Source organism: Hemicordylus capensis, chromosome 1, assembly GCF_027244095.1.
Source record: "Hemicordylus capensis ecotype Gifberg chromosome 1, rHemCap1.1.pri, whole genome shotgun sequence".
Lineage (NCBI taxonomy): Eukaryota > Metazoa > Chordata > Lepidosauria > Squamata > Cordylidae > Hemicordylus > Hemicordylus capensis.
In genome coordinates, this window is record NC_069657.1 from 146,054,681 (window position 1) to 146,079,509 (window position 24,829).

General features: G+C 44.5%; 1 protein-coding gene across 1 annotated transcript; it reads left to right on the plus strand.

Moving 5' to 3' along the window:
* The first annotated feature begins 92 nt into the window (after positions 1 to 92).
* On the plus strand, positions 93 to 24,094 carry LOC128341136 (calcium-binding protein 4-like). Its single transcript, XM_053287273.1, has 6 exons — positions 93 to 424; positions 11,739 to 11,769; positions 12,428 to 12,571; positions 15,718 to 15,827; positions 21,726 to 21,873; positions 22,475 to 24,094. The coding sequence occupies exons 1-6, from the start codon at positions 383 to 385 to the stop codon at positions 22,501 to 22,503; spliced, it is 504 nt and encodes a 167-aa protein (XP_053143248.1). The 5' UTR covers positions 93 to 382; the 3' UTR covers positions 22,504 to 24,094.
* Positions 24,095 to 24,829: the final 735 nt, after the last annotated feature.

Here is a 24,829-nt window from a genome sequence, read left to right on the forward strand (position 1 = left end):
TTTTCTAGTAGTCATAGGTGGGGAGCGAGAAATAAGCAGCTGCCCCCCTTATGATAAGATGACGCAGGAAGAAAAGCGAGGTATGTGTGGATCTGAGTTTCCAGTGCTATCCTCCTACAAGAGAGACAAGCAGCCCTGCAGTCGGGCATGGGCCAGGGCGGACCTGGTCCTTCCCAAATTTTCATTCGCCCTCAACTCTCCCAAAGGTTTTTCTGCCACCCCGCCCCCACCCCCGATGTGTTCCAGGGCTCAAAATATATTTATCTCGCGCACCCTGGTTAGCTGAAGAAAGTTCTGGCCTAATACAGCCGGCTGCAATTTGAATTTTTCCTCCAATCTATTACCAAAGGCACGATGTTGTTAATGTTTGTCTTCCCTGGAGATGAAGATGATTGATCTCCATTCTTATTGTAGAGCAACTGAGGTGAGAGATAAACTGTGAATTGTGAAAAGAAAGGGTATTCCAGGAAACATTGGTGGGAGGAAATGTAGTCAGGCTAAGCTCCAGCTGATGCTGTTGCCGCTCCCATCTCTGGGCCTGGCGGCCCTGGCCTGTCTGCCATGCCCAGCTTGTAAGAGCCCAAAGCAGGGGCTCATGTGTGCAGGGGCCCATGTGTGCCCCTCTCCCCGGCAGTCCCTTGGAGTGAGGGAGATAATGAAGAAAATAGGGAGGGGTGGAACTGGGGGGGGCCCTCAGAAGCTGTGGGGCCCCGGGGTCTTTGAACCCATCTACTCAATTATAGCTGCAGCCCTGGCCCAAAGGTATCTCTTACAGTGGCTAAAGGCCAACCAAGAGCATGTCCTTTGCCCCGATCTACTTAGGAGAAGTATCACTGAGCAGGTGCACAGAAGTTTTATGTTCTGTTCTTGGATCTGTTCTGAGCGCACAGGTGTGGGCTAACCTAGACTGTACTGGAACCAGCCAGACAATGGTTTTAGCCCAAACAGGTATGTTCGGAGTTGATTTTTCTTTATAGAGCTCCATCAGTGTACATAGGGCTTTGTGGAGCAACATATGCAAAGGGGAAGAAAAAGGTCCTTGCCCCGAGGGGCATTTCAGCAATGGAGAAGGAGAGGAAAAAACATAATAAGGGATGAATTTCTAGTGGCATACATTTGAGGAGCATAGAAGAAGGTAGCACCACACACACACACACCCACACACACATACATACACACATATATACACACATATACTGCCTCCGTGGAGTGGGTTGGCTTACCAGCACCACATTTATTTGCACCCTTCTTCTCCTCCGTCATTCAGAATAACTACCATTCCCTATTTCAATACAGTGACCAATATGGATAGATTCCACAGTTCACAATGTTATGAAAGGATGACGGAGAGCCTTGTTGGATGAGTGAATACACCAGTGGCAACCACAGAATGTAACCACTTGAGAACTTGGATATTCGTTAACATCCTGCTAGTGGTGTGCACGGAACCACGCGGCGTGGTCCGGCACTGAGGGGGGGTCTACCTTCAAGGGCGGGGGGGGTAGAATTTACCCCTCCTGCCGCTCTTCCCCCTCCAGCGCTGCATTTTAGATCAAAGTTTTGGGGGCGGCAGTGTTCCTCCCTTCCCCCGTCGTTGCCCGGAAGTCACAGTAATATGAGCACGCATCAGAGCAGCAAGAACACCAATACATCAGAGCAGCCCAGCAACATTTCCTCTCATAAACAGAGGAAGAAGTTTGGTGATATCTGGGGTGGTAGGATAACAGTTTGGTGGCGTCTGGGGAGCGGGGTCTGCGTGGTGCCCTGCTGTCCCATGAGATATCCTTTTCAGTGACTTAGTGATGTGGTAGGTCTTCCAGTTGCTTTCATGTACTGGTGCACTTGCACAAGAACACCATTGGAGGCGGGGATTAAATCCCCAGGAGTTTTTTCACACATGGCTCTATGCGTCGGGGTAGCTGAAGGGCGAATCTGCTTTGCAGCAGATTCCAGGCATTTTAATTTGAACCATCCGCATAGCCATCAGCACCTCCATCAACACCTTTGGAGAAAGCAGAAGCCAGAATTCACAGCCTCCCTTCGGAGAAAAACAAAGCCCTGTCTCTCCTGGTCCCTGATAGCTCACAGGGAGGTTGGGTTAAATCTAGTGAATATATGGACTGGCACATTCCTATCAGGAGTGGATGGGGGGGGGGGCTGTCTGTAAAACCTTCAGGCGACAATAAGAATGGAAAGTGCCTCAATTCCAGAGGAACTTCCCACCCCCAGAGTAAGACCGTAAAACTTGATTTGGAGTTAGTGCTTTATTAAAGTAGCTGGAGCTTCCCATTGATCTAGCGTGCAGTTATTGTTGCGCAAAAACACTGAGGAAATTTTTTTCCCTAAAAAAGACAGAAAATTATTGGGGGAGACTTGCAGGCACCATGCATGTGCTCGCACACATACTCTCCCATTCTCTTCACTACCTGGGCATAGGTGAATGCGCCAATCGGAAGCAGGAGGCGGGGCCTTCTCTACAACCCCATTTGGCCAGAAATGGGTGGAATAGATCAGGAAGGAGCTGGCTGTGTGAACAAATCAATGTTTGAAAACACTTAATGAAACCTAATCAACCGTAATAAAAATCAACAATGTGAATGGCTCCATTTACTCTGATTTATGCTTATTTACATCTGTACATGCTTTATATACTCTCGTCCTAATCTACACCACTTCCTCCCACGGTAAAGTCTCCAGTCTGGAAAACCTCCTTGTGTCATAGAGAACAGTTAAATTGCAGCGATAACAAAACAAAGGTCTTGGAATCTACCCTAAGCACCATGAATCAATGCCTGATGGCCAAGAGATCTGGTGGGGGAGGTTGTTTCTTTGGAAGCTGTTGGCAACTAAGTTTAAAACAAAGATGAAAGCTTCACAGGTTTTCACAAGAAGTCTTGGAGGCTGTTCTCATGTGCAGCTTAACCCAGTCTAAGGAAGTCCAGCCTGGGTTAGGCTGCATGTGAGAACCGCCGGAACTGGGCCCAGTCCTGGTGGAGCAGCGCTGCCTAGGCCAGCTTTTTAGCCCAGCTTCTAGTCAGGGTTAAGGGAGCGAGTGCTCCCTTAACCCAGGCTTCATGGTCATGGGTCTTCTCAGGCTGCATACAGGCTGCGGAGATACAGAGTCGGGCGCCTAGAGCACCTGTCCCCTGCGGGAATCCTCCCAATGCACGGGGCATGATGCTTTGTGCAATGGCCGGAGCTCCATGCTGCCTGGTGCAGTGCTGCTTATCTGGGAGCGCAGTCTGTACTCCCAGCACTGTTTGGGGGATCATCTGGGGGGGAAGGGAAGGTTTCGCAGCCCACCCCACCCCCAACAGTTGGGTAAGTGCCAACTTGGTCTTTGCAAGAATTAAGGAGAGGTGAAATTTGGTCTCCACAGTGTTGAGCGTGTATGCTGGGAGGGCTTTTTGCAATATATGGGGCTGTTATTTGGGATTAGGTGAGACAGAGTGATTGCAAATAATTCAAAACCAATTTTTAAAAGTCCTCTTAGCTGTTCCTTCTGGAATCCTTGCTAAATAGAGCTAAAGTGGGATTTATGGCATTCTTTATTATAATTGCCCCCCCCCTCACAGTTGGATGCTCCAATGTAATGCTAAAATGAAGAGATTTACTTTTGACTTTTAAAATATGAGTAGATAGATAACCCTAATGGTGCAGCACTGAAATGACTTGACTAGCAAGCCAGACGTTGCCAGTTCAAATCTCCACTGTTTTGTTTCCCAGACTATGGGAAACACCTATATTGGGCAGCAGCAATACAGGAAGCTGCTGAAAGGCATCATCTCATACTGCGTGGGAGATGGCAATGGTAAACTCCTCCTGTATTCTACCAAAGACAACCACAAGGCTCCGTGGTCGCCAGGAGTCGATACTGACTCGACGGCACACTACCTTTAGATAAGAAAATAGAATAAAACAGACAGCTTCATGCTGTGAAGCATATGCCACAATTAAAGACTTCACTGTCCTTAACAAATCATATTTTTGTTACATTAAAGGAATCTGCAGGGGAATTATTTTCATGATTTGACATTTCTTCTTTACGCAAGGCCTTCCTACCATAATGATTTTGAACAATGATCTCCCCGTTTGTTGAGGAGGGGCAATACCATAACATTCCAATAGCTCTACTATTATGCATTTGTGGAATTTGGTCAATCAAAAATGTATGTCATTATGTTTTATATTGTGTCACATATGCTGTTCCTAGAAAGAAATGTATTGAGAATTTGCTAATGAGGATGCAAAAATGTCGATGACTTATTTAAAACAGTGTGTCTCCTATCAAATTAGGACAAATATATTAGAGTTGCAAAATTTGCTGTGGCTGTTCAGAAATGTAGGAGTTTGTTGAAACGAATGTAGTGCTTTGTTAAAGATAGTCCTACAGAATGGTTTTATAAACTATGTTGCCTCATTGAAAGTCTTTTCACTTCCTTTGAGTTTAGCTGCTTTAATTCTTGACCTTGTCAGTTTTATAGTAATACAACTTAACAAAGCTTGGCTTGCATAAATCACAGACTTGCATAGTCTTATGCCAAATTACTGAGCTAATTAAAAACAATACCTTCTCCATTTTGTTATCATGGATGTTGGTTCTCTTGGTAAGTCCAGGTGTTCTACAGTGTGTGTGCTGTGCCCCCTGTGACTTAGAGTCACTGGTGATTCCAGTGCTGTTTGGAGTAATCCTATATATGAAAATGGTCATATAATACTGTATTCTTGTTTTTCTTTGACTCATGAGAATAGCCTGGCCTCCATGCCTTCTGGGAATTGGATTGTCTGACTGCAATTTTAAACATGTTCATTAGGGAGTAAGTTCTGTGGAGCTTAACTCAGCTTACTTCGGAGTAAATAAGTAGGATCAGGTTATATCATGTAGTGTCCACAGTTGAAAAATCAGCCACTGTGTGGAGCCAGAGACATACCAATGTGGAAAAGGATCAAGGCTGGGTGTGGGCGACATGTATCTATGTGCAATATGTTTCAAATGTTGTGCAGCACAGTTCAGTTTCCTTGGAATCTAAACTGTGCTTTAAAAGTTGATAAAATCTGAGGCTTCGTGGCTGAGATGACATTTCAAATGTGTTGGGAATGTTCTACAAGACCAGATGGCCAAATAAAAACAGCACCACCCAAACAAATCAGCCTCAATTATATTGGTTTTTCTACTGTGGCAATAGCGAAGGAGGATAGTGGGCCTCATTTGGTCTGATCCTGTCCTGGGTAGCTCATACCTATTCCAAAATGCACGTATCAAGACTATCAGCCTTTCATTTTAAGTGTTCTTATAATCTTGCACGAAAACCAAGAAAAGCTTCATTTTTTCTTGAATAAGAAGAAATGTATGGTAAGGATTGAGCAAAGAAGCATTTAGGTTCATCAAAGGGGGAAAGTTTTTTTTAAAGAAAAAGGCATTGTATGACCTCAACCAAAGGATGAGGGAGGCATTTGAAAGGAACTGGAAATAAGAAAACTCATTTCAGAAAAAGACATGAAACTTCTGGGAATGATAAGGAATTGCTTTATACAGGCAGCCCCATGACGCAGCATTGCTACACCTGACAGGCAGCATGTCTTGGATCTTCTTCTTCCTTGTCCGAGGCAATGGTGCCTGTTCCACTTCTTGAGAATCCTTCACTAAAGACCTTTGGCTCACACCTGAGGCAATGTGCCTGTAAAACACATGCCCGGCCACATGGTTACAGCCCCACCCCTGTGGGAGAGCTTTGAGATGGCTCTGTGGCCCAGGAGCCATGGGTTAGATCAGCTCTAAGGGGCTGAAGACAGTACCAGTATCTCCACAATAATCCCCACTAATTGACTTCCCCCCCTCCCCGGCTACTCCTCCCTGGAGGTGGAGTATAAGAGGATTTCTTGGCTTCTTAAGCCCCCACATTCTGAGTCTTCAGTCGGTGCCCATCTCAGAGACACGCACCTGTCCCATGCCACGCAAGCAGTCTGGGGAGGTGGAGGGCCCAGCCAAGGGCAAAGCAGAGGAAGGGGAGCAGGCCCCCAAAGAAGAAAGCGAGCCCAAGGGCAATAAAAGCCCTGGCTCTGAATCACGGCGTAGCTCCCAGTCTGGCCACGGGCGCAAGCACAGCAAGAAGCATCAAGCTGACCCTTATGCAGCTGCCATTAAAGCCTACTCGCCTTTTCTCAACACTGTATTTGGAAAGGTGAGTCCATGTCTGTAGATGGTGGTCAGTAAGTAGCGGGACTGAATGGCAAAATATAGATAACCAGAATGGGAGCCAGGAAGGGTGTGTGTGTAAGTGAGGCAGCTATGAAAGAGGACCAAGAAAGGACAATGGTGAAAGTGGGCAGAGATTAATAGGAACCAGGTACAAGCAAAACATTTTGCAGAATTCTAGAGGGGGAAATTGATTTACTGTTTTTACTCGGCTGAGGCTGTGTACAAATGTAACATTAAAACAGGAACCACAGCTAGTTTTCCTCCTAGGGGGTGAATTTGGTTTCCTTCCACTTTCACAGTTTAAATTGCTGGTATACAGATCAATGATTCAAAATCCTTATTCAGTTGTTACATTTGCCCCTACTCCTGTGGACTGTCCTCTTTTTTTTTTTTAAACCACTTTCTGTAATGTACATCTACTTATTTAGAAGCTAATTCATTATCTTAATTACATTTTTAAGAAGCACAATTTTAAAATAGTTGCAAAACTGCCCCAGGGATGACGGGGAGGTAGATTTGTGACATTACAGATGACAGCCAATTGACACTATGCAAAGTTTACTAACGCAAATTTGCAGAACCAGTTTTCCTTTAACTTGATCCTGGAAAGAACTGAACAAAGAATTGAACAAAACCCTGTTAAGTATGTCTCCACCTGTATGCAGAGAGTCAACAAAGCATTAATGAGAGGTTATCGGGATTTTTAAGCTTGTAATCTTTACTGAGAAAGAGATAAATCACTGGGGGCAAGGTTTGGATAGATGTCTGAGATCAATAGGGATGGAGATCATCCAACTGTGATCTGACCAAGGTTGAATAACTTGATCAGATCAGGGTTGAATAACTTCAAAGGAGTTGCCATGATTTGAACATTGGTAGTTTGATAACCTGGCTTTTCGTTCCCCAACAATGTGTTGCTGAAACTGTTGCTTGGACTTCACATTTTTCCAAAGCAGTATACTGCTGGGAACTAACAGGCGTTCCTGGCAGTTAAAGCACCAGCAGTGCATTTTTTAAAATGCAAGATGCTGTTCTTTGGGGTGATACTGTACAAATCGCCTTCATTTCTGTGGCACCTGGCAGATAGGTCCCTTTCCCTAATCTCCCATTGTAAGGGGGGTGGGGGAGATCGAAGCTCTCCAAGACACCAGAGGAAAAGTAAAGTGTGCTGTCGAGTCGGTATCGACTCCTGGCAACCACAGAGCCCTGTGGTTGTCTTTGGTAGAATACATACAGGAGGGGTTTACAATTGCCATCTCCCGCGCAGTATGATGTGATGCCTTTCAGCATCTTTCCTATATCGCTGCTGCCCAATTCCTATAGGTGTTCATGCCAGTGGGGATTTGAACCAACAACCTCTGGCTTGCTAATCAAGTCATTTCCCCGTTTTGCCATTAGGTGGCAAAGGAACTGAAAAAATGGAGCTAGGGTACATCTCACTTGAGGGAGAGGAAAGAATCTGGACTAATTTACATTTTAATTCTTTGCATGCATTATCAGCCTGTCAGTTCACTAGACACCCCACCACCACCAGGTCCTATGTCTTATTTCCCCTCTTCCCAGGGTCAGCCTTAAGGGTGTGCAAGTCGAGCAATCTCCCAAGGAGTTTACCTCAAAGGGATGCCAGGCTGCGTTGGGTGGTTCACTGTTGCATGTACTGTCTGCAGTACAAGGTAGAGAGAAGGCTAGGTTGGGGGGGGAAATACAAAAGGAAAGCCCTGAGAGAAGAAAGAAGACTGAAAAAGAAGCTGCAGAAGGCCTGAGAGGCTTCAGTGGGATCCTAGAATTGCAGCAGGAAAGTACTGGCAGCAAAGCAGCAAACTCCAGAGCCCTTTTTCAGGGCATTGATAGGAAAGCCTGGGCCTCTTCGATTACTAGGTTTTGCAGTCCTAAAAACCAAACAACTTGGCAACATTGATTAACTGGGGGGGGGGAGGCGAAAATACTCCTAGCCCAGGGTTATATTTATCCTAGGGCCTATTCTTTTGAACTGCCATGATCTGTATAGCTCTGTGTACCTTTTGGCACAATCCTCGAGTCCTTTTGTAAGGAAGCTTAAGAGCATATAACTTCAACAAACACCTATTCTTACCCTGCCTCCGTTTCCCTCCCTTTCCTTTATCGCCTCCCTTGTGTCGCTATCTAGATCTAGATCAGTGTTTTTACTAACCAATTTTTTTAAATCCTGAGGCACACTTAAAATAAAAAAAAAATTGAGAGATACTGCCCTCAACACCAACGCATGTTTGGGGTTTTTTGTGATGACAAAGCTGCCATGAGTTTTGTTTGTTTTTGCTTCCCCTTCCAGTCTTGCATCCCTCCTGGACATGACTCTTGTGTTCTTCCCAGTGTATTATGGGACACGCTAGCTGCAGGAATGGGGATTTTAAACTCCTCACTTTTGCAGCTGACTCAGAGCAAGTCAGCACAGTATACCAGGCAGTGTCCCATAGCACACTGGTTGGGAAATACTGATGAAGATTGTAAACCCCTCAGGGCTGGGGCCTGGCCTCTCTTTGTAAAGCACCCTGGATATATGTCACTATAGAAATAACAATTATTAGTAGCTCCAGTATGTCTGCTTTCCAACACTATAAATGGAGCTGGCAAAAGACAACTCTGACCATATTTCCTCTTCAGGGCACCACTGACTAGACTGCTCAGAAACTGACGAGTGGGTGTGGTGGGGAGAAATAAGCCGCAAAGGGATGGCACAATGCCTGTGGAGATTATTATAAGCATCCTCCAACATCCTGACACCTACATGATTAACTCATATAAATAGCCATCCAGGTCCAATGCCCTGCTGGGAGGTCAGGAAATCCCATTAGCCGGAGCAGTAGGTAGTGAGAAGAACAGAAGAAAAATGAAGCCTTCTCATTTGGCCTCAGAGGGGTTTCTTAAGGCTCTTCCCTGCTTGGGAATAGGTGCTGGGAGTCCTTGCCAAAGGGGCCATGGGGAGGAAGCTCCCCTACCTTCAGGTTTTGGTTAAAACCTCCTAGGAGTAGCCTGCTTCTATTCACATAGTACTTACCAGTAGGTAGTAGAGAAAGGACCTGCAGAGCTGTGCTTGACCTCCAGTCCCTTTAATCCAAGCTTGAGTAGGTTAATTTGGGAAGCAACTTCTCCCTGGGGTGGAAGTGGGGAGGGTTGTTCTGGGCACTCAGTTCATTATGCAATCTTCCTTCCATTAAGTCAGTTTCCTTCACAGAGAGGTGGGGGATTTATCAGAAGTCACGGTCAGGAAAACATTTCCCTAAGATCAAATATGCTACAAATAGATACTAACCCATAAGGACTGGTTGGTTAAGAGGGTGGAGAGTGGGAACCCTCGACAATCGAACCCTCATCGATCGTATCTGCTAGGGTTCCCATTGTACACTGTGGTAAAATACAGCTTTTGTTAGCCTGTTTAGTTTGGATAGAATTGTTCGTTGCTTTTCTCAGTCTTTGTCTCTGTTATTAATTTTAAGTTGTTTGTAAGGCGCTCTGAAAAATACTGATGAATTATACTGTATACAGAAGAGGATCCCACCCCCCGGGAGGGGGTGGGGGGCGGCTGGTTGATTTGTTCTGATTCTGTTGCTAGCTGAGGAATTGGTTGGCCCTGTAAAAGATGAGAGGGCAAGGACTTTTTCTCTAAACTTGGGGTACCAGAAGTGGATTAGGGTTTTCATCTTGTGCTGGTGATGGGGATATGAAGTCAAAAATTATGAACACTGCAAACAGGAGGGCTTCCCCCCGCACCCCGTTTTGATTTTTTTTTAAAAACCTAAAATACAAATATTTAAAATGTGGAAGATGTTAGATAGATACTTTATTTATGGCCAATGGCCAAAACAAAACAACACAAACAACATTATTCCAACATTCAACATTAACTCAATCATTAACTTTAGCATCAATAATTGAACTACGAATTCTAATTTCTAATTTCTAATTTTATAATTTTTGTTTGAATTATTAACTGATTTTAATGGTTTTAATGTAAACCGCCCTGAGCCTTTTGGAAGGGCGGTATAAAAGTTTTAATAATAAATACTAAATAATAAAATAATTGCGATGTAACAGAATTTTGCTACAACATGAGAGATGAAGAGTGCATTATCTTCAAGTAAAATTTTCACCAGCAAATCATCCGATTGATGTTGAAACCTACAAAGAAGCAGCAGAATCAAATGACATCTGATATTACTGTAGAATCTACAGCGTAATAAAATATGAGCAATTGATTCAGGTTCACCCGAACCTCAAGGGCACAAGCAAGCCTCCAGGGGTAGATGTTGAAATCTCCTCGTTAATATAGCTGAAGGAAAGGCATTAAAGAGTGCTCTTGAAAAAGCCCAGCGGAACTTTCTGACAGTTATGGTGGACAAATATGAAGCCTGAAAAACTGAAATATTCTTGAAGTGGTATAATTTTTGTAGACAATACAAGCTGGTTTTACACAGTCATATTATTTCTTTTCTGGTATTGCTGAGAAGACAGGAGACAGGACTATATTTCAATACCTACAGATTAAATTCCTTTTACACAATAAAATTCTGAGCGTTGAGATTAATTATATTTGAACACATCTTAAACGGGCCAGTCAGATGTGAACAGCTACTAACAAACCTAATACATCTTATTGGAGATGGGAGATGGAGAAAATGAAACAAAATATGTTTAATTATTTCAGTTTAATATAAAAAGATATTCAGTGAGGTACTTACTGATGGAAAAGGCTGCATATTTGTGAAACTGGATATCACCCTTCTGGTTATGTTAATCTCATGCAGAACCTTTGCTAGATTACATAAAATATATAATTCCCTAAATATATATTACTATTGGATCACAAATTATACACATTTCTTTTATATCTGGAGGGACAGTAAATGCATGGTTTCACTTGGACACTTTAAATCTGCAATCCTAGGCCCCCTTATTTGGAAGTAAGCCACATTGAACTTAGCGAGGCTTCCTTCTGAATCGACAGGCTGCATGAATTCAGTCAAAAAGAGCACCAAGATGTGGACAGCAATGTGAAAAGCAACTGGACAAATACATTGTACAGTTTCCAAGACAAATACATTGGCTCATGAAGTACTGCCCATATGAATCAGTAACAAGACATCCAGTAAACTTAGCAGAGCATGTTCTATAGCCTGGATCTTGTCATTAATGAGGAAGGGGGAGGATTAGGCAAAACCAAAAACCAGATGGGAGTCATGTGGCCCAGAAACTGCTCATATCTTTGTGTGAGCTGTGAAACAGTTCTTGATATATGTGGGCACAAAGCTTTTCTTACAAGAGGTAAAATCTCTTAACTCATTCCTTGTGCTATAGGGATAAAGTAGCTTAGAATTTGAAATAAATAAATAAATGTATCATATCCCACCCCGCCCCCCATTTCTTCATCCATCCATCCATCTATGCTCTTAACACTGCTCTTGTAGTAGTTGGAGAGTAATATTGTAATAATGTAGTAAATGGAGAATAATATTTATGGTTCTTATGCCCTGGGTTCTAACCCCCTAATCCTTTTTGTCTCCAGGAAAGGGAGCTTTCCCCAGAAGAGCTGGATGGTGAGTTGGCCTTGTTTTACAACAATGGTGGTGAGGAATCTGGGTCACTGGCCCATGGGATGGAGTGTGGGACTGAAATGCAGTTTTTAATAATAGAAGCAATGAAAGGGGTTTGCTCAATTCCCATCCCTCTCGTCTCAATATCCCAAGGATAGCTTTCCCCTGTCCATTTTGGAAGACACTCAAGAGAATTTTAAATTAAGAGCTGAAAGAAATGCAAATTTTTCACATTTGTAAGTGTGAAAAAGAGTTCTTTATTTGTAGATGTGTCAAAGAGTTTATTTGGTTTTTTAAAATCACATCTACAACATGAATAATTATAAAAAATAAAATTTGGTTTGGAAGAAATATTGTTGTTGTTTCTTGTTTTGTTATGAAGATCTTCACCTTATTTTGCAGACGGGATGGGGCTGTAATTCAGTGGTAAAGCACATGCTTTGTATACAGAAGGTCCCAATTTCACTCCCTGGGGGCATCTCCAGGAGCTTTTTCAGATAGCAACTTCACTGTGACTTTACTTTGGGAGGGTGTTTGTGTGTTCACATATTGGCCAGATTTACCTTGAAGTCCATGCAATATTTCAGAGAGGACTTCACACACGATTTGGGTCGTCCCCCCCTCCACATCTCTCTAAATCTCTTTGGGTCTTTCCTGATAGAACTGCTAGATGCCTTCAAGGAGTTTGACACTGATCAGGACGGCTACATCAGTTACAAGGACCTGGGAGAGTGCATGAGGACCATGGGCTACATGCCCACTGAGATGGAGCTTATCGAGATTTCCCAGCACATCAAAATGCGCAGTGAGTTGGGTGGCTGGTGTGATGGATGGGGGTTATGATATCCTTTCCCCACAGCACTGATGCCCAAAACAAGTCTCAAGAACTGCTACCCAGTGCTTATAACCCCCAAATGTCTGGCTTAATCCAGTCCCCATCCCAGAACTGCACAAGCTCCCATGGTTCTGATTTACAAGATGGCTGCAACCAATTAATTGATTAGATTAGGACCAAAGGCCATTTTGGCTGGGGATGATGGGAGTTGTAGTTTGACAATATCTGGAGACCCCAGTTTGAGAACCCTTGGATTAGAATAATCAAACTCTCAACACAGAATGATCAATTTAAAAAAAACTGATTGACTAAAAAGATGCCCTGGTAAGTCGAGCAGCAAATCCTAAATATACAGTATATTATTTGTATTGTAAGTACTTATAAAAACAGCAGATGGCAAGCACCATTTGATAGAGGCACACAATAGGGAAAGCCTTGTCTAAGATTATGTCTGCTGCAGCACACACACATACAATCATCTAAAAGCAAAAGTCTGCTTTTGGCTTCAGAACTATTGTTTTACACATATGCAAATTCAATTAATTAATTGAGGAAACAACTGAAACTCGTATGATTAATTAGCTAAGATGTCTTCATCCCAAGTGAAAACCCTAGTCTTAAGAGATACTTTTAAAATATTTTGCCAGTGTGTATTCATGTGCACCAGAGTACTCATTCTTCTGGTTTCAGTCTCCTCACTAGGGTCTCTAGAAGTTAAATCTCTGAGTGGGGAAGGGATGCCTCTTGACTATCGTGCTCATAAACAAAATGTGCATACAAAAACACTAAGCTGACATGTAGCAGAGAGCCTGTATGGTGTAGTTATTAGCATTTATTTATTTATATTACTTATTTTTACATTTTATATTCTGCTCTTTCTCCAAGGAACCCAGGAACCAGTACATGGTTATGCTTATCCACATAACAACCCTTATGAGGGGAGAGCTGGTCTTGTGGTAGCAAGCATGACTTGTCCCCATAGCTAAGCAGGGTCTGCCCTGGTTGCATCTGAATGGGAGACTTGATGTGTGAGCACTGTAAGATATTCCCCTCAGGGGATGGAGCCGCTCTGGGAAGAGCAGAAGGTTTCAAGTTCCCTCCCTGGCAGCTTCTCCAAGATAGGGCTGAGAGAGATTCCTGCCTGCAACCTTGGAGAAGCCGCTGCCAGTCTGTGAAGACATTACTGAGCAAGATAGACCAATGGTCTGACTCAGTATATGGCAGTTTCCTATGTTCCTAACCCTGTGAGGTAGATTAGGGTGGCTGAGAGATAAGTGACTGGCCCAGAGTCACCCAGTTAATTTTATGGCTGAATGCCACTTTGAACTCTGGCCACCCTGGTCATAGTCCACCACTATACCTTACTGGCATGTTGGACTAGTACCAGGGAGATCTGTGTCCAGATCTCTACTCAGCAGTGAAGCTCCCTGAGTGATTTTGGGGTCAGCTACTCTCTTTCAGCCCAGCCTATCTCTCAAGGGTTTTGTGAGGACAAAGTTGTTGGGGGAGCTATGTATGCTGCTCTGAGCAATTTGGAGGCAGGACAGGATAAAAGTATTCTGTATCGGGAATAGCCAACCTGAGGGACTCCAGCTGTTGTTGGCCTGGAACTTCCTTTATCCCCAGCTGCAGTAAATTGCAGCGAGGGATGAGTTGTTTTCTTGCAGCTGAAGGTGATGGGAGTTGTCAGCAATTTGCAAGTTCGCTCTCTGCGGCTGGTGAGATTAATTGTAACAGCTAAGAATGTTAAAATGTTGAAGAACAATTATGTTTTTCTACTATATATTTAACCCCCAAACCCAAACATTATCTTAGTATTTTAGTAATACAACCACTAAGGGTGTGGCTAAGTTGTCATCTAAATATGAAATGTCAGTGCTATTTCGCTTCCATTCCCACCATAACCACTGATGACAGCAAATGTACCATTCCGGCAGTAAATTTTATTGAATGTGTTACTCTATTTTTATAATTTTATTTTTTAATTAATTTATTTATCAAATTTATACCCCGCCCAAACTTATGTCTCTGGGCAGCTTAAAATGCAACTTAACCCCTGCTAACTTGGCAAAGAGGCACCTCTTGGAGAGTAACTGACCCTCTCTACCCCCAGCACAGTACCTCCAGTGACTGTTGCTGGTGTCTATCTTGTGTTCCTTTTTAGGTTGTGAGCCATTTGGGGACAGGGATCCATCTTATTTATTTATTATTTCTCTGTGTAAACTGCCCTGAGTCATTTTTGAAGGGCAGTAGAGAAATCAAATAAATGAATAAATAATAACTAGTCCTCCTGTAAACTTTCTGTTCTATTTCCTTACATTTCTTCTTTTTTGAAAGGACATTGTTATGATTACTTTACTAACACACCCAGCTTGAGAAGCCAGTGCAGGACAAGCTGTATCTGAGTAGATTAACAGGCAGAGAAGAGGCTTCAGCAATGTGTAATAGTGAGGTAGGATGTGAGAACAGAAATATTTCTGGTATATCATTGAAATGTTGGAGGCTATAGACCTGGACTCAGGTCTTTCCATCACATTTCTTCCTGCCATTTTGCCCACAGTGAGAACATGATCCCCTCTCAGGGGCATAGCTACTATTGAGATTTGGGGAGGTGAATATCTGGGGGCCACCTGCTGCCTCCCTTGTTCTTGCCCCCCTGCTTTGAGTGTCCCATTTTCACAATGTTTATCTTCAGGATGTGAGCACTTCTGGCCACCTCGATGGCCATACTCAACCCCAGTTCGCACCAACCACTCATCATACAGCCTGATGATGTCACCAAGCTGGCGTAGCCGCCGCAGGTCAATGAGGCAGAGCTGCACACGTTGCAGGAGAACAGCCAGCCTCTATAAGGCAGACCTATTCTTTCTGGGATTGGGGAGCTCTGCTTTACTAAGCTGGTGCAGCTGGTGTGTAGTTAGGGTTGAGTGTGGCCACTCAGGTGGCCAGAAGCACTGGTGTCCCAAAGGTAGGTACGACCCACCACCACAGCCTGGCGACATGGGGTGGGGGACATCCTCAAACCTTTTCCCACAGATCCAAAATCCAAAAGGTGCATTTTACTTTGCCTCTCCTCCCATGTTTTAGAAAGCTGACTTTTTCTTCTTTCTTCATAGTGGGAGGGCGCATAGACTTTGAAGATTTTGTAGAGATGATGGGCCCAAAGCTGCGTGAGGAGACGGCTCACATGGTGGGCGTGAGGGAGCTGAAAATTGCCTTCCGTGAGGTATTGTGGGTGAAAATGGATGAGAGGGAACCAGGGATTTGTGATATTCCTCAAATGAAATTCTGTTCCATGATTTAATTGCACATGCCCTATTTTCACATGACTTCCAACCCTAAACTGAATTGTAAGGCACACAGAAGACTATAGACTTAGGCTAGAGTTTGGGTGGCAACTAGCCAGAGAGTACAGCAGGCTTGGACTAGGACCAAGGCATGAATGGTCACTCCATCCCTTCACTGCCAGAGTAGCACTATGTTACATGACAAGCATTTGGGGGCCAACAATTGTAACATGTATAGAACGTAAAGGTAATTGTTATTCAGCAGTTTACAAAACAGCGTGATTTATTTACACAAGATGTTATAATGCTGCTTTAAAAAAAAACCAAAACCTGCAAGTTCTTTGAGAGTTTGCTCAGCTAGCAATGTGGTATATACAGTTTAGAAATAAGATTCAAAAAGTACTTTCTGTCACTTCAGGTTCTTGCTCTGTGTTTAGAGTAGCTCTGTCTTTTGCCACTTTTCTAGTCTGCAAAGTGTATAAAGCATAATCTTGCCTCGTTTGGGCTAGCATATTAGTAGCTGTATTGGCTCCATAGAGGGTCTTTCCAGGTAGTGGTTTATTCCAATATGACTGCTTATTCTTACAGGTGATGGATGATGATCTGCACATCTCATCAGTTTGTTGTGTGATCTGCATGACAGTCTCTGAAACTCCAGTATATTTTCATTGCTAAACTTATTCTAACTTGATCACAGAAGGGAAAGTTCTTGCACAAGGAGGAAAAGGTGTAGACAGACCTATAGTGCAAACTACAGAGGAGTGGTTACCGTGTGTAGGTGGTGACACATGGGAGGGTTGGCTCCCAAAGTACGCCCCATCACTTTTGCCCGAGAGCATTTTTCTTCCAGTTTTCACTTTTGTGTGGTCCTTCCCTCCCCACAACCAAAGCCAGTTGGGTCAATATTAGATATTTCCCCTGCCCACATTTCCCCCCTGCAATTGTTTGTTTCTTTATTTTATTATATACCATCCTTCCAAAGGTGGCTCAGGGTGGTTTAGATTAAAATTGTGTTCTTTTTTGGGGTGGCTTTTTTTTAAGCCCTTGGGGAAAGAAGCCTGCTTCCCCTTCCCATCCCTCGGCCTCCTTTCTGTCTCTGTGTCCCTCCTAATGCTTGTTGCTGCTCTTGACTGCGTGTTGCAGGAAATAAGGAGGCACTCTAAATGCCATCAAAGGGGTGTTAGAAATATTAGATTGCATCCTGACTAATGCAGCATGGGCATGTCAGGAAGAGGCATTCATGCTTCCGAGAGCTTTCCTAGCTGCACAACATTAGATGCATGTGGGGGAGTGAATTTTGATTATCTGCTCTGCCTTTGTCAGCCACTGTTCCCATCCTGACTGCCCTGATTGTGATATTTCAAATGGCAAAAAAACAAGCTTCAAAACTTTCAAGTGTGTGTCTGCACAGAAACCCCACATTCACCCTGCCTGAAATCCAGATGAAATAATACCCTTCCAGGAATTTGCCATCAATGCTCTTTTCATCCTATTCTGACAAGAAACCAACATCATGTAAACATTTCAATGATTTCCCATTGTAGTCTATGGCTATTGAGGAAAGAGGTGAGGACAGCCAACTGCAGCAGACACCTTCCTACTTGGGCTCAATATCAAACCAATCCACCTCCTGTTCTCCTGTTGTGTGTGGGTTTTTTTTTTTTTTACAAGTGGTTGATTTTAAAAAAGAAACATTTATTTAGTCTATACTGCTTATTCTCCTCTTCCCAAGTAATCAAAAGAGTGCAAGAACAGCAATTCAACATTACATTTTTAAAAATAAAAAGGAGGAAATTATGGTCTCAGCAGAATCACCACTTGTTTACTTGGAAGTAAGTCCCACTAAGTTCAATAGGACTTACTCCCAGGAAAGTGCACATAGGATTATAGCAAAGTCATTTCAGATAATTGGACAATTTCCCCAAGGAAGGGGAACTATGCAGCGTGATTTCAGGAAGTGATTTAATAAGTGGGTTTTTAAGGAAGTGATTTATGAAGAGATCAGCAACCGAGTCCAGGGAACAAGGAGACACTGAGCCCTTTCTCATGATCAGTGAGAAGGGCTTGAGGGCAAGCGGCCGGAAAGGCTGCTTAGACTTCCCTTCCCCACAGACGGCCACTCCTCCATTGCTGGGCGCATTCCCTGCAAGCCCAGATGATCCTCCGCTGGCCCAGGCAGTGCAGAGGGTTGGGGGCTGGGATACTTCGTTCTGGCCCCTGGAAATGCCACAATGCTCCGTGCAAGTGCGTGGTGCATTGTGAGGATCCCTGCAGCGATGGGCAGGTGCCTGTCACTGCTACAGCATCTGCTAAAATCAACCGGTACTGCACACGATCAAGGAAATGGGGTGAAGGGAGCGTTCACTCGCTTAACCTTGTTTAGGAGGCTGGCTCCACAGGTGGGTTTGCTGCAGACAGGGACATAGCAAGGTTGGAGTGGGCCCAGAGACAAGATTTTAAAATGTGCCCCCCCCCACCCTGCCAAAAAACAAAACAAAAAAGTCCAGGGCCTCCACACACCCCAGGCTCCTAAGGATTTAAGTCTGATATTTCAAAATAAGTATGCTGCCTGGAAATACATTTCACTGAATATACACATGCACACTTCACAATATATAGTGATATACATTGAGTACTATATATTTGTGCTACTTTTAATGCCTAGAACACACTAGAAACACTAATGATTAAAATGGGCCCCTCGCTGCAGATTAGCACTTTCAACCATGCAGTGTGAGCCTATGTATATTTTCTCAGAATTCTGAACAAATTCAATTAAGTTTGATTCCAGGAGGTTTTTCTCACGAGGCTTTTAAAGCCCTTTATCACACATCTCCTCTGGAATGGAGGTGCTGCATTCACATGTTGGCCAGATTTACCCTGAAGTTGTCCCTGCGAGTTATTGGGGAGTAGTTCACACACAAGAAAAATAAAATAAAAGCACAACACATGCTTCACAGTTCTCACTCAGACCTTCTGGGTTGCAAAACAACTTGAACATAAGTGCATTTATACATGAATGAATGAATGAAATATTGTTTGTTCCAGAAGTTTTTGTAATTTTCTGCCATGAAACAAGCCACTTATAGGACTTTTTAGATAGTTTTTTTTTTAAGCCAGCAAATTTTCCAATCTGTTTTAAATTAAATATTCAGAGACTTCTGAGCCTCCACCCCGCCACACATATCAAAGCCCTATGGCAAGCAGATCTCTATATATCGGGTGTGGGGTGGGTAACCACAAAAAGGAATTCACATTCTACCTGGCAAAGGCTGGGCTGGGCTGGCTGGCCTGGGCAGAGGGTCTGCTGCAGAGAACTCTGCCTGCCTCCTTGTTTGCTTGGGGCCTGCCGGCCTACTCCAGTTCAGGCTTCAGCAAGGCCTGCAGGAGGCCTCTCTGGCAGCATCGCCCACCCACTGAACAGCTGAGAGGCGGGGAGAGGAGGAGTTCCCAGAAGCTTGATTGCCCGCCAGGAGGACAAGCAGGAGAGAGGGCAAACAGGGGCAAGTGGCTGAGGGGCCTTGGGGCTGGGCAGGGGGCAATGGGGAGTCATGTGAGGTGTCTCTGGGGGGGCCCTCCAGGCAGTGGGGCCCCCAGACAACTGTCTCCTCTTGCCTAATCGTAATTCTGCCCATGGCTGCAGAAGCGCCACCACGATCGGTTGTGACCCCTGCAGTTCTTTCACACAGCCAAACCCGGGCTTGGCTTTGTTAGCTCAGCCTTGGCTGCGCGTGTGAACAGCCTCACTGAATACCAGTTTCACAAGCGCAGTTCCTCCACAGGAACTCCCGGCAGAAGTGGTAGGCATCGGAATGCGGCAGAAGTTCAGTAAGCCAGAAGTATACTCAGCACTTCAGGGGAAGGGAGAGGGGAGGGACCTGCAATGTTCCCCAATAGTACTCTTGGTGCTGACAGGAAATAGTGGGATGAGCTGCTGGCGCAAGAACTGCTAGGTATAGATGATGCCCAGCTATGGTTCTGCATGCAGTTCATTGTGCAAGCCCATGGGAAGTCCTGCAACAAAAGCCCTGTGTCTGGAAACCCCAGAACTAGAGATTACAGTTGGAAATATGATTTAATTCTCTGGACTGGAGCACTTGCCATGGCGAAATAATAATTAAAGGTATTGATACAGTGCCCTCTAGTGACCACTTTTATAAATAACAATCTCTCTTGGCTGACTGGATGGTTAGTTGGCCCTAATGCTTTGCCTCTGTAAGGGATGAAGACTGTGTATGGCATATGAGCTCCTTTGTGAGCCATAAAACTACACAGAGATAGCTAATCCATGTGCAGAAACACCTAGAAGGTGTCCTCACGAGCAGTCAAGCCTGGGCTTTGATGCTTGTGAGAACCACTGGGATCAGAGTGTATCCTGGCCAAGCAGTAGCACTAAACCCAGCGCCGCAGCCCGGCTGTTAGCCGAGGTTAAAGGTGCAAACATGCCCTTAACCTGGCTCCAGTGTTCACTCTAAGGAGTGTGCATGTGTGCACCCTCCTCCTTTCTTTTTTTCTTTAATGTCCGCTCAGTTAATTTTAGATCCCGCTCAAGTTGAATCAGGAAGTCCCCACTCTGAATGCATGTGCATGCACACTGCCTTGATCCTGCTGCCCAGAACAAAACTCATTCCGCACAGAGATTAAACAAAATTAGAGAGAGCACTGCCCGGCTCCCAGGTTCATGTGTCAGCACAAGTTGCTTGCAGCTCATGCTGACACAGAGATGGGCGCCTAGGGCTCCTGCGCCCTGAGGGATTCCCCCAGTGCACTGCACTTGGCATGCGGTGCTCTGTGGGATTCTTGGAGTCCTGGCCTCAGAGCAATCCACACTGCTCCGCAATGCATGGAGCAGCAGAGATCATGTGGGAGCATGCTCCATGCTCCCACCAGTAAACATTGATTGTCTGGGGGGAAGGCAAGCTTTAGGAAGCCCCCCCCCCGCCACCCGGTAGGTTGTGGGAATGGCCCCCTGCTGTCATGTTAGTGATGTCACTTTTTTAGCCTACTTTCTGCATGGAGAGCACCATTTGTTTGTTTGTCTGTTTGTTTATGTATTTATTTATGGCAGTATGAGATTGCCTTGCTGTGTGAATCTGTCCCAACAACTTCACAATGCCTGCACCAATTTGCACCAGATTGGTTACAGGTGTTGTGCCACATAGGGACACCTGAATGGTGTGGTTTGTGGATGGTGTCACACACCCCAATCCAAGGTGGCAGCCGCATGGATAGTTGGCAGGTTAGTTCTTACCTGAACTGCTTGTTTGTAAATATGATGTTCTATCCCACAGAGCTTGGGTGTTATGAAATGAGGAGCAATTTTTTAAAAAAAATTAAAGGCAATTTGTTGACTTTACCTTGGCAGAACTGCAAGTAGAAGGAACAGACAGATCAAAGCGGGTTGCCGGTTCCCTTCACAGGTTCTTTTCACTCCCAACCATGGCAGCAGGAGAGCTGTTTCCCATTAAGCTTGGTGAAGCCTGACCAGCAACCCACCAAAGGGAAGGGACTGGTCAAGTGGGAAAGAACCCCTATGATTTTTTCTGGCCACCTGGCTATTTCATTCACACACACCCCCTCCAAGAGCTGGGAGTACACCACAGAGAAACAGCTTCCATGTTACTGCTTGTTAGTGTCCAGAAGTGGAGATGGAGAGGTGTGATCAGGTTTGAGAATTGCGGGGAGCATGAGAAGAAGAGCCAGGTGAATTTGGAGATTGGGAAGCAAATTGCAGACTTAAAAGGAAAGAAGACATTTAAGTTGGAGAGAAAGTCACAAAGCCAGGCCCTCACATCTCTTTCTTTTCTTTTTTTTCCTCTTCTCTTTTCTTTCTGAAGTTTGACACAGATGGAGATGGAGCAATCAGTGGGGCAGAGCTGCACCATGCAGTGGCTGCCCTATTGGGGGAGCAACTCAAGGCCCAGGAAGTGGATGAGATCCTGCAGGACGTTGACCTCAATGGGGACGGAAGAGTGGACTTTGATGGTGAGAGACTCTAGCACATCCTCAACTAACCCTCTTCCCTGCACTTACCTCTGACCAGTGTCCTGCCTGGCCTCAGCACTGCAAAGCTTCGGGATTGGTTCTGTAATGCCTCCACTATACATGCTTTTGCCAAAATGAATTTTACTCTTTCAGATGACTGTTCAGAGCCTTGTCTGAAGTACAGCCTGGATCTTTTTCTCCAAGCTGTACCACAAGGCTATGATGTTAACTATGTCCCCTCTTCTACCCATATACCTGCCTGCAGAACTGGGGCCAGGACAAGTAGGAATTGAGACACTGAATAGTGAGATGAATCTACTTGGATAATTAATCATATTGATTAGAAAGGGGAATCCGTGCTTCTGGGCTTTTGTATCCCACCTCCGCACAAACACGCATACTTCATTCCCTACTTTCCTGGTATGTAAAGAAAAAGAGGAGGACTTAGGCATCTTATGGACCACTATGAGAGGCTAGATGCTGGAGCCAGATGGTCTTTTAGTCTGAACCAGCAAGGCTCTTCTGATGTTCTTATGGGTGAGTGAAATATCACAGGAAACGCCAGCTTTGGGGCTGATTCTTCTCTTCCTACCTCTTTCAGAGTTTGTGATGATGCTGTCATCCCGGTAACGGAATCCTGTAGGAAGCATCCCCTCTGACATCATTATTGTCAGTAGCCGGAGGGAACTGGCTGCTCTCTGATGGCTCAATCTCCTGGAGAAAGTGAGGCATCACCTACAGAAGGATGAAGTCTCTCCCTGAAGCCCTGGATCCTTCATAGGCTTCATGGAAAGCCATTGTACTCCCACCTGCCTGTCTGACTCCACTTCACTGGGCAAGGTACCTCAAGGGCAGCTGCCAGCTACATCCAAGGGGAAATATCCTACACTGAGGCAAACTAGAGAATCCACCTACAGTTTCTTCTCTTCTTAACTGGAAGCACCCAGCAGCCCACATTAGCATGGCTGAGCCTAGGAAATTCTCCCCAAGTATGGAAAATCATCCCAAGCATGGATCAGTTCTGAAGGCAGGGTGATTCTGCAGTACCCAGACTTCCGGAACCATCTTAGGCTTCATCCATCCCCGCCACCCCCAGAATTGTTGGAGGTTCTCACTTGAAGTAATGAGTAGTCAGTGCAAAAGTTAACATTTAACTTATGCTGGGTATGTTGAGTTCCTGATGAACTCAATGAAGAATCTTTATCTAGGACAAAACTGATAAATGAATGAAAGGCTACAGGGGTTTTAAGATGAAATGGAGGGAAAGGAACCTATGGTTCTATCCATTAAGGCTTATATTGGGGACTAGGATGTGAGTACTGATGTGCAATGCAGACATCAGATGACGAATAGACAGGGCCAGCCCATCCAGAGAACAAATGGGGAATATTTTTCCTGGGCAGCCCATTGCTCCCATAACTACAGTGGCTGTTCAGTCCTCCCCAGGGACAATGTTGCTGTAACCTCAGCCTGGTCATTTTTATGTAGTGAAGCTCATTTTAATGTAGAGAAGCAGTTTACATCACCATTTAATTCCTGCCCTTTCCTGTGCCAAGAGCTAGCAGGGTCCTGTATTATAAAAACAACACACACACACACACACACACACACACACACACACACACAGCACTGGTAGAACACATACCCACAATTTTAAAAATTCCAGACTCAACAATTCCAAGATCCCAGTCTATGAAAGGCCCCCTCCCAAGACACCAGAAAACCAGCACCAGACCTGGGGCAAGCAGTCTGAGTACAGGGGACTCTTATAGGCAGTGCCTTGGGAGGAGGACCACTGTATGCAAACATAAACCAGATTTATTCTTCTGGCCCCTGGAAATTGCTAGCAAGATGCACATGGACTATACTTGTGCAGATGTAGCCGATCCAGATTATTCCTAAGCATGAGCTAGTCCAACTATCTAGTCATTAGCTATCTAGTCAAAGCGAAATAGTTCTGATGCTTTGGGAGTGTGTTTTTTCCCTGAAATGCAAAAGAGATTATGCTCTGTGAACCTCAGGCCCTTTGTTGTTTTGCCACAAGAAGCAAGCCTTTGAAATGGCATACCTTTCCATATGACAAGCCTAGTAGTTGCAGACAGCTCTGGACAGAAATGGAGATGGAGTATGGTTATCGGTCTGAGGGGTCCAGCTCTTGCTAAACTCCCTAGGCACTACTATAAAATAAATAATTATTGTTCCATGCTGGAGAAACGCCTTATTTCTGAGTTTATTCTTCCTATTCACTCACCGCTTAGAAACAGATTAAAAATACTAAATACAATTAATGCAAATAAATGTCAAATACATTGGCAACATCCAGATTTGTTAGTCATGACTGAGCACCACTGAAACCAATGAGATGTTAGACATGACTGACTAGGTCTTCCTAGCAGATGGATGGGTTGGCCCTGAGAACTGATACACACACCCACATCCAGTTAATGGTCACAACTGAAATCAATGAGTGAGTTCCTAGCTGATGAGTTAGTCATGATTTACTAAACTCCAATTAATTTAAATGGGACCCAATCATGACAGATTTAGTCTGGATGTTGCCTAGTGTTCACAGTCCCAGACAGTTATTTGAAATAACTGAGGGTCTTCTGTGAGTCCTAATGCTGATGGATCCAATTCCCAAGTCTTGTCTGTCTGTGAAAACAGAAGGCACAGATATATTTATGTTGTTATATCTTACCTTTCTTCCATGGTGGAGTGCAAGGCAATGTACATGGGGTTCCCAGGCAGTCTCCCTCCAGGCACTGACCAGACCCTGAGTGCAGCTGGATTGCAGGATTTTAATTTAGGTCTGTAGCCCGCATTCTTGCTACCAGAACACATTGGCTCCCTCAAATGCAACAGATGCACATGAAGTCAAAACTATGTTTGACTTCATATGAATCAACTGCCAAACCTAAAAACACATGGAAGACCAGGTGTGTGTGCAAGTTCTTTC

Coding starts and splice junctions, on each gene's coding strand:
- LOC128341136 (XM_053287273.1), top strand. CDS start 383: ATGAAGATGATTGATCTCCATTCTTATTGTAGAGCAACTGAG. Junction 15,828..21,725: donor TGAAAATTGCCTTCCGTGAG/GTATTGTGGGTG, acceptor TTCTTTCTGAAG/TTTGACACAGATGGAGATGG. Junction 21,874..22,474: donor CGGAAGAGTGGACTTTGATG/GTGAGAGACTCT, acceptor TACCTCTTTCAG/AGTTTGTGATGATGCTGTCA.